The 10,776-nt window shown below is 37.7% G+C and overlaps 1 protein-coding gene across 1 annotated transcript; it reads left to right on the top strand.

Moving 5' to 3' along the window:
• The first annotated feature begins 966 nt into the window (after nucleotides 1–966).
• On the top strand, nucleotides 967–2,575 carry LOC121052765 (calmodulin calcium-dependent NAD kinase-like). The gene is given in 6 exon segments (XM_040518619.1): nucleotides 967–974; nucleotides 1,081–1,087; nucleotides 1,154–1,303; nucleotides 1,656–1,868; nucleotides 1,871–2,137; nucleotides 2,265–2,575. Coding segments are annotated over 6 exon segments (906 nt in total). The 3' UTR covers nucleotides 2,526–2,575.
• The last annotated feature ends 8,201 nt before the right edge of the window (nucleotides 2,576–10,776 follow it).

Genomic DNA, 10,776 nt, shown 5'->3' with positions numbered 1-10,776 from the left:
AGACTTGGGTAGACTTCACTATTTTCTAGGTCTTGAAATAAACTACACTTCTGATGGCCTCTTTGTCTCTCAACACAAATATGCCACTGAGCTGCTTCATAAAGTTGGACTGGATGATTGTCACACACATCTAACTCCTTGTCAATCTGGTGTGAAGTTGTATAAAGATAGCAGTCCTCCTTTGAATGCAACAGATATTCCATACTTCAGAAGCTTAGTGGGCTGTTTGCAATATCTCACTTTCACCCAACCTGATATAGCCTATAGTGTCAACTCTGTATGCCAATTTTTACACTCTCCAACTGAGGCTCATATGTTAGCAACCAAAAGGATTCTTCGATATGTCAAAGGAACAATCAATCATGGCATTTATTTCAGGAGGGGTTTTCAACAGCCACAACAATATCATCTTCAAGCTTACTGCGATGCTGATTGGGCAGGTGATCCCAATGACAGGAAATCTACGACTGGTTTTGTTATTTTACTCAATCAGTCTCCTATTTCCTGGTGTAGTAAAAAGCAAACAGCTGTGTGTCGCTCCTCAACTGAGGCTGAATATCGCAGCATGGCAGACACCACATCTGAACTTCAGTGGCTACAACACTTACTTCATGATCTTCACATTGAGCTCCATAGCATTCCAACTCTTCACTGTGACAACATCTCTGCTTTAGCTCTGGCCACTAATCCTGTTTATCATTCTAAGCTAAAACATATTGAAGTTGATGTTCATTTTACCAGGGACAGAGTTAAAGCTGGTTCTCTTCGTTTACAGTTTGTCATTTCCAAGGAGCAGCTTGCTGACTTGTTCACCAAGGGTCTGTGTTCTCCTCAACATCTTTACTTGTGTTCCAGCTTGCTGTCTGCTCCCATCCATCAAGCTGAGGAGGGGTGTTAACGAAGAAGATTAGTCTGTCTGCTAATTAGGGTTAATTAGAGTTAATTGTTACTTAGTTTGTTACGTACATGCTTATGTGATTAAGTTGCCTACAGCTGGTTTACACGTGTCACAATTCTGCTCACTTGTTCACTTGTATAAATAGCTGCTCTTTCTCTCTTGTTTGTTGTTGGTTGTAACAGAATCACTGTAATAGAAAAACCTCTCTTCAATTTCTCTCTATTTTCTCTCTAGCTATTACTTCAAGAATCCTAGCTTTCAGTGTGTGGCTGCAGGGGATTCTGGACAGAAGCCAAGAAAAATGCGGTGGTTGTACAGGCAGACGCTTTCAAGGAGGCGGATGTTCTTTACAGAGCTCTAAGCCTGAAAGGTCATCACCATGACATGCTCCAATCTGCTGAATTGGTAAGTTCTCTCATTCAATTTGTTTCCATCTATTGTTTACATGTGAGTGGGAATTAAATTCTTTACCCAACGATTGCTGTGACATTCAATGCTAAGACACAAATCAATCATCAACTGACAATCATTTATGCTTGGTTGATGTGGGATGGTGAAATGTAAGAATCACATCAGATCAACAACCACAATCATCCACACTCAATAGGGAACCATTAGTAGATTGTCAAAAAATAGATAAAGTGGCAGAGTTCTTTTATGCTATCGGTAAATGTTTACCTTTCGGTAATATTGCAGAAGTCCCTTATAAAAGCTATGTAATTGCATCAAATGAATGACCCTTTTCTGATCAATGTAGGTGCACCGATCATCCACGGATGCTGCATCGTCCCTCCTAGTGACTGCACTCAACGAAGGACGGGATGTGATCATGGATGGCACTCTATCATGGGCACCCTTTGTCGTTCAGACAATAGCAATGGCCCGAAATGTTCACAACTGCCGATACCGGATGGGAGTTGGATACAAGGTGGCTGATGATGGCACCATCACTGAAAATTATTGGGAACAAGTGAAGAAGAAGAGGATGAGCATCAAAAGTTAAAAAAAGCAGGGAAGCCCCAGAGAAAACCGTACAGAATAGAGTTGGTTGGAGTGGTTTGTGATGCTTATTTAGCTGTTATTGGAGGCATTAGGAGAGCTATAATGATTCGTAGGGCAGTGAGGGTAAATTCACAGATTCAATGCCACCAGAGATTTGCTAAAGCATTTACTGGATACTGCCAGCTTGTCGATAATGCCAGGCTCTACTGCACTAATGCTATGGCTGGCCCTCCTAAGGTAATTTCCATTTTCTAAGCAACTTACAAACTAGTGATAAAAAATACTACCCTAGGATTTTTGAGACATTTCATCCCGCACTTTGTTTAGTGTGGTATTTACTAACATGATTTATGTGTAAATGCAGCTGATAGGATGGAAGGATGGAGACAACAACCTGCTAGAGGATCCGAAAGAATTCAAATGCTTGACAGACTTGAGCAATTTGAACTCTAAAGCCGATTCGATTTACGAGCTTTACACGCACAACCCGGGCCTTATACTGGAACCTGGTTCTGTTTGGAAAGAAGCTGTTTTGTCCCCTGCAAGGCCAAGCATTCAGCGCAAGCTAAAGGCTTGCATTCAAAGAATTGAAATTTCAAGTATTACTGCTGACGAATTAAGTTAACAGTACTATTTATTAATCCAATTGGTCCATATTTCAACCTTGTGCGTTCATTATTGGAGATTTGTGCAAAGAGAAAAGGAATCATGCATAGACATAGGGATTATGGTGGCACAAACTTGTAAAGAATAGAAGAGAGCAAAAGAAAGAGACTTACCCAGTAGCACCAACAAAACCACATATTAACTGCTACTTTTTAACCGGCAAATTTTTTTTTCGATATTTCTACATCATTTTTCTAGATCCAAGTGCCAAACATTATCAACATAAATCGAAATTTAAGTAGTTATTGTTATCTCCAACTAGCATGTGGTCTCCTGATTAAGACATTTTTGTTATAGCCGACTAACATGTGGTCTCGTTAATAAGACATTTGTCTCCAACAAAATATTGATAGATGTATCAGGTTCAAATCCTCCCTCAATTTGATTGAACAAGAAAAAAAATAGTTACATTGACTCAATTTGGGACAGATTTTGAACATGAAACATCGATCCAAGGTTATACCGAATTCTTCAGGCTGTAACACTACATATGCCAAATCCAGAGAGCTGCGAGTGTGCTTACCACCCTGCTCTTCATCACCTTCACGAGTCCGGGGCACACCAGTCGAGCACAATGGCTTTGAGCCTCTGATGTAATCCCTAATTGGTAAGGTGGACATGCAAACCGTTTTCCTCAACCAAACACTCAAAAAATCCCAAGGTAATCAAACGTGGCTGAGGTCAAGACCCAAGGCACTTTAGCCCTAAGGATCAAGGCCAGGACTAAAGATCCAGACTAGGATCCACCAATTATCGGGAGAGACTCAGACTGGGCACTCTCACTAATCTCCTACTTGAAGGTTAAAGCCATCTTCTCCATTGGTGAGAAGCGAAAACGCCTTTCAAGGCGAACTTGGTCATCTAGGGTAAGTTTGATGCGCACCCTCACAATCCCATAACACGACCCTATGGATGTAGGCTGTGTTTGGTACCATGGATTGGATTGGATTTGTAATCCAATCCTAATCTGGAAATTATTCTATGCACCGACGGTGTAAGTGACCCAACCCTTATAAAATAATCTCAACCCTTGATATTTATTATCAACTTTATTTTTAATAAACAAAAAGTGTATTTAATGCAATCTAACCATTCATTTATGTTGGTGCAAGTGCACGGCGGTGCTCTGAATAATCTCTCATCCTAATCAGACTTGATTAGATTGGATTGGAGAAGTCCTGCACCTATGCAGTACCACGTTTGGTAGGTATATATTTATAGCTGATTGGATAAGCCAAAAACAACCATTTGAACATTTTTCTTTTTATTATCATTTTTTTATTCTCTTATCAAGCACTCATAAACATTTGATATAATAAAAATAAAAGCACTCAAGCTAAAATATGAAATTTACAACAATAATTCTGGACATATGATTTAATAAATCAATTTTCTAAAAAAAAAATTGATGTACTTTATACTAGCAAGTACAATTACTATATGAAAATATCCAGTTACAAGACCAATTAGACCAAACAACATGCCAAGCCACAACATGAAATATGATCATGAAGTCGATAACAAACAAAGGACTCAAAAAAGTCGAAGCCAAAGCCAAAGCCAGATTTGGTGCACATCCTTTGTTTAGCAAGCTTAATTTGCAGCATAATCAGCAGCGCTATTAGCTTTATTTGTGAGTACTAGTCCAACTCCATAAGAAAGGAAGTGCAGAGTTTATGCATCTCAACAAGTTGAAAATAGATCACTTTCAAGTGTGGTATGGAAACGAGAACAGTTCAGCCAGAAGTGATATGCTGGTGATTTGACAAAACAACAAGTCTGAAATTCTGAACAGCTACTTCAGCTTCCACTGCACAGTTGAAAAACCTATGCATGTCATTCCCTGCAAAAGACACCAGAATCAATTTGAATGACAACACCAATCCCTCACTCAGATAGAGGAATATCCCAAGCTCCAATGTTTATCATTTCAAAAGAGCGTAAGTATTGTCTAGTTGGTTTTACATGCAAACTACGGTTGCTAAAGGTTCTTAATGAGTTTTCTGAAAATAAATTCAACAGAATTAAAGTATATATCAGAATACACCAAACCTCATGTAACATTTCTGTCACTTGATGGAATCTCGAAAGTGATTTCAATTTACACTTTGGGCATGCAGATGTACTTATTCTTTCCGGTGTTCCATGGCAAGAAAAGCTTCAGCCACTAACTATTATTTTAGAAAATAATATCAGAAAGTGATTTCTGATATTATTTCAAAAAATATTCTAGCTGCTTATTGTAATCAGGGGTTTAGGCTCAATGTCCCCCCCCCCCTTGTATTCGACAGTTTCATCAATTGAGGCTTGAGGGCAGCCGCACCAGCCCTTTATTCAAAAAAAAAAAAAAAAAACATACAAACTACTTCATGACATCCATTCTCGATGAATTAATCATATACATACAAATACATACAAACCAAATCTCAATTAATCAAAAAATCATAATACCCATGAATTAAACTTACAATCCCAGATAAAAGGTGAAGAAAACCCATCAAATTAGAGAGAAAGATCCATTACATATGATTGAAGTTGAATCTGCCAGAGAAAATAGCAGCTACAGATCGAGAACCACAAACAAGAGTTAAAATCAAAGAGAAATTTACCTAAATGACAGCAGAATGAGATCGGAGAAGGTTGGAGACAGTCGGAAGCAGTCGAAAATGGCTGGAAAATTGGGACGGAGCAGGTAGCAAGATCAAGGTCTCGAGCGTTTTGCGTGGTCTCGAGATGAGTCAAGAGAGAGAAATTAGAACTGGATTTGTTTTATCATACCATTCTAAATGGATTTGTTATCCATCTCTGATAGGACACAAGATTTCCGGCCCAACCATATCTGGGCCTCCAAACATAACTAGTGGTCAGATTTGACTTTCGTTTTCCTATCTAGTCCTTATATGAAGGAAAACAAACACGACCTTAGATCGAGTACACAACAAATGGTTTTGCCGATCTGGTGGATAGTGAGAGTAGTTATATAAGCTGCCAAGATACCAATGATATGAAGCCAAAAACTGCGTTTAGTGGGATGCTTTTGATGTGAGAGAAACCGTCGTCGTTAACGTTCACAATAACCAGCACCTTATTGAAACTCCTAGGGCTGCTTCATTTCACATGCTCGATGTCAAAAGTGTTGGTGAACGTAACAAAAAAATGACCCCCCTACCCTCAATTTGCATAGTGACTTGACCATAGGGTTGTCACATCCATTGAAACAATTCCTCGAATAGTGATGATTGAAGGCATTGCAAGTGTACACTGGTCCAACCATGTAATAATTTGGAGAGACAAAAGCACTAATAAACTTCAGACAAAGATTTATGAAATTCAAACTTACAAGACCTAAGACACTTGTGCTTTTGGTTCATGTAGTGCAAATTTGGTCATGTGGACTATAAATAACCTGTGATTGCGTATATGTAAGGCTATTACTTTTCAATTTTACAACAAATTAAAGAAGTTACCAATATTCTCAAAATCGCTAGGCGCTAGTCAGACAGTGGTCAGGAGCCAAATTAATAAGCTGAAGAAATTTTTGGACTCAACAAGAGTATACTTTAAACGTGAAGCCCAATTCTTGGCCCATAGTGAGCCCAACCAGTCTAGGGTAATCACCACCTCCCAAAATCGACCAAGTATAAATTCACCTTGAAACTTCTTCACCTCGTTCGAAACCCTAAGCGGCCCCAATCCTCAAGCTCTTGCCTTCCCTGCTCTGCGCCTCCGAACTCTCCCAATCATGGTGAGTCCCCAATCTCAACTCCATCCTCTCTCTCTCTCTCTCTCTCTCTCTCTCTCTCTCTCTCTCTCTCTCTCTCTGTGTTTCAGCCGGACGTTGAGACCGATGTGGCGGCAGCCGGAGTCCCGAAGAAGAGAACGTTCAAGAAGTTCAGCTTAAATTTTTGTTTGTTTCTCTTAATTTTCGCCTATGTTGTGACTTTTGATGTTGGTACTCTATATGAAGTTAATTTACCGTATTGCTGATTACTCCATACATCAAATGTGTTCATCATATTTATGTCGAACTCCTCTTATTGGTAGTATAGTACGAAACAAAGATATTGGCGGGTCATCTATAGTGGTCTTTTTTTAGAATGTTTAGTATTATGATCTCTACTTGCTAGCTAATCAATGCTATAATTTCTGAATTTCCTGGTTAAGTAGTTGTTTCAGAACGATATTGAAATGGTGACCTGAGAACCCAATGAATTTTGGTAATGGATGATACCTCTCTTGATCTGAGGTCAGAGAGTGGTTTGACTAACAAGTGACACACTTGTTTAACAACATACACATTCCTGAAATCACTGATATTTTTGATTTTAAACCGTGGTAGGATGGCTCGGATAGTTCCCAAACCTTGCAATCCATTTGGCAAAATATTTGCACCAACTTCGCCTATAGAGGTGAAACTGAAAAACTGCCTACAACGAGCAGCATGATTTTGTAGGAAGGAAGACTTGAAACTACCAAGCGAAAATGTTTTAAGGAATGTTTATCACTATTTTTATTTTTATTTTTATTTTTAAGAGGAATGAATATTCATTAATATTCTCATGACCTCACAGACACCGTCAGGATGTTACAATACATTAGATTCTAAATTCCCGAAGCACATTAAACACTGCTTTTGCCTTTTCTGCCTAATCGAGAGACAAATCCCACACTTGCTAAAATGATTACTAACATCCTAGAGAGCCGTTTGCAGTCGACAAAAAAAACCAACTTCCGTCCTGTGGCGCGCCCTTGGGGCGTCGTTGTTGGACGGGATGATGAGGGTGCTTTGCACACTGGTGGGGCTCCATGGCAGAGACGTGGTCCAGGGATGGTGAATGGGCAGTTGATTCCGGGTTCGGCAAATTGATTTCGACCTGATCTCCTCGGATCATGGGCGAGCGCAGAGGAGATGCAGTGATGGGGTGCTATTGGTCGATGGCGGGTTCTGGTGTCACCGGTACACCTGAGATCTTGGCAAAAGCTAAAGCTGTGATCTCATGGCTGAGACAATCCTGAAAGGGATCTGTTTCGCTTTGTGTTTCGGCCACGGAAGTCTGCCGGGATTAAGGGTCGTTTGTTGCGGAGCGATGCAGTGCGGCAGCGTATTGATGCGGCGCGGTGACGTGGAAGTTCGTGGGCAGCAGGATATGCTGTAGACAACGTTGGAGTTCATTGCTGGGGAGCATGGTGGTTGGGCTGGGCCTATGGCTTTGGGCCGTTGCTAGTGGCCTCTTGTTTTTAGCTGTTTATGTTTTAGTTGTTTCTTTTCAATTGTTGTTTTGTTGTTAATAAGTCTCTGCTATGGTTCGGTAGGACACGATGGGATTTGTGCAAGTCTATGCATCTTGTGTGCCTTGTCTACTCTAGGCAGGTGGCGAGTTCCTTGCATTGTCAAATGGTCGCAATCTCCTAGTTGCAGTAACATGTCTACTCTAGGTAGGTGGCAAGTTCCTTGCTAGCCTCCTAGTGGCAGGGTGAAACTAAGTATCGTCGGATTTATCTTCCGACAGCAGCATTATAGGAAAGCTGTGCAATTGATAATTATGCTACGTTGTAATCGGGTTACATATCGAGTTATCTTTCCGTTATGTCACCGCCTATATTGAAGCAAATAGAATAGCCAGTAGAGCATTCTTTGGTAGTTGATGTTTGTTAGAATACATGTACTTTGTAGAGATTCCTGATATCATTTTGGGACATACCCTAATGCTTATTGTAATCAGGGGTTTAGGCTCAATGTCCCCCCTCGTATTCGACAGTTTTATTAATCAAGACTTGAAGGCAACCGCACCAGCCTTTTATTTTTTTTTAAATGATTACTAATTAGTTGAAGCTATATGATCTAATGAGTTAAACTTGTACATACGCCTAAGACTGAAATTTGTGTACTTTCATATTGGCCATTGGACTGAACCCTGCCACACATGTGCTCTAAAAAAGTCCAAGGTATACCAAACAAAAAAAAAAAAAAACAACTACTACAAAAGAAAAAAACCAAAGAAAAGAATTTAAGACATTAGGCCCAAAAGCCGAAAACCTAAGGGTAAAAGTTATAAATAGTTCTTGTGGTTTGAAGTGATGCTCAAAATTAACCTTATGGTTTAAAAATATATAATTTTACTCCTGTGGTTTGCGAAACTAATTGATATCGGTCCAAATACTATTTTTGACAAAAACCCCTCATGTGCAAGGATAAATTCGTCATTTCAGTTTAAAATAGTAAAAGAAATTAAATTAAATAGTATTTGAAAAATGAAACTAAAAAAATAGGAGGTTGTGGAATTCTAGTTTTTATTTATTTTTAATTTCATTTCCTATAAAATTTCTAATTTATTTTTTTTCGTTTTATTTTTTTTATTGAGGTGACAAATTTATCCTTACACATGGCAAAGTTTTTGTCAAAATTTGATTTTGGACCAACTTTGATCAATTTCGTAAATCACAAGGGTAGAATTAAACATTTTGAAACTATAAGGTTAATATTGTGATATAGGACGAGATTTTAGCCAATTTCAACAAAGAATCCCGAAAAGAAATAAACGTCTTCACATTAAGAAGAATAATTTGAATATTGAAAATTGGTATTCAAATAGGCTTCTTAATGATGGAATTAATCATAAATTACTATTTTGGATATATCGGGATTCTCGAACAAAATCTTGGTTGGGATTCCAATTATATATTTGCGTAATATTCTTTAGTATTTAGGATTCTATTTCTGATTTTTATTTAATGAGGTTTAATTAGGTTTTCTAGTTTTAGTCTATAATAAATTATTCTTTTTATTTTGTAGTTGTATTAGGTTCAAAACTGTCTATAATATATTTGCCTCTAAGTTCAAAACTGCCCCCGCTGTCAGCTACGACTCAAGCCGATCGAACACTGTCGCACCTCGACCAAGCCACCGCACCTGAATTCAAGACAATGTGCACGTTTTGGAACCGAAAATTGACTAATCGCACCAAACCGCACTGAACTGACAAAATTAACTGAAACCGAACCGATACATGTGGTGCAGTTTTCGATTAATGCTTATAATAAACCAAAAAATTATTGAACTTAACCGATATAAAATTATTAGTAAAACTTATATTTGTATTATAAAAAATTATATTTGTTACTCTAATTACACTTTAATTCTCATATGTAATTATTAATTTTCTATTGCTATTTTTAGTTTCTTTGAGTTGTAACTTAATTTTAATTGCAGTTGATTTCATTTACTTATTTTTTTTTTATATTTCTTCTAGCTTTAAATTATAGAATAAGTTATATTATATTCAAAGGTCTGCTCACCTAAGGGACAATTTTTAAGGAACTGTGAGGGACAAGTGAATCTGATGGCTGAAAATAAATACACAGTTTTAAGTTGTTAAAATTTCTGCTTTTATATTTAATACATGTGGTTGAGATGCATTTGTCCCTCACAGTCCCTTAAAACTATCCCGTAGATGAGCAAATCTGATTATATTCATATCTATTGTCTTGTTGGTCTTTTGATGTGTATTTTTGCTTTATATTAAAATTGTGGATAATGATGTTATTTGGATAATTACTATATGTATAATTACAATTGAAAATTTTTAAATTTTCATTAGAAATAAGGATTAAATCAACATTGTTAACAAAGTTAAAATTAACCGAAACTGAGTCCACTAATAGGAGCATAAAATGTGACGAATATATTATTTAGCCCATTAAATTTTGCTTAGTTTTTTCCTTAATATATAATTTTTAACTTAGATTTATTTTTAGGAAAACAAAGGAGCATAAAAAAATTAAACTGGACGCAAGAAGGCATGGAAAAAGTCATACCTATTCTTGAAGGAGATGGAATTCTAGTTGCACAAGGAGAGCTCAAGAATCTTCAAGCTTCAAGAATAAATCAACAAAGAAATCTTAATTCAAGAAGGAAACCTAATGTAAAAAGGAGAAGAATTAAAAGTCAAATCCTTATTGAACATGGAAACTTGATGCGGTGAGACTTACAAGGCTACATTGCAGTATACAATGGAAGGTTCAAGAAGCTATGGAAGACACCTAAAAGCTAGAGGAATCCTACAAGATTACAGATTGATTTGATGACTTAATTGGGATGATGTAGAATTAATGCATTGGTTCCAAGTATGTGCACCAATCAAAGGCAAACCTAAAGCAACTCGAGAAGTAAAATGGAAGCAAAACTTCAAGGAGGATACAAGGTTGGTGTC

The sequence above is a fragment of the Rosa chinensis genome, chromosome 4 (genome assembly GCF_002994745.2).
Source record: "Rosa chinensis cultivar Old Blush chromosome 4, RchiOBHm-V2, whole genome shotgun sequence".
Classification (NCBI taxonomy): domain Eukaryota; kingdom Viridiplantae; phylum Streptophyta; class Magnoliopsida; order Rosales; family Rosaceae; genus Rosa; species Rosa chinensis.
The sequence above is the reverse complement of the archived record's forward strand: the minus strand, read 5'-3'. Positions and strand labels throughout refer to the sequence as shown.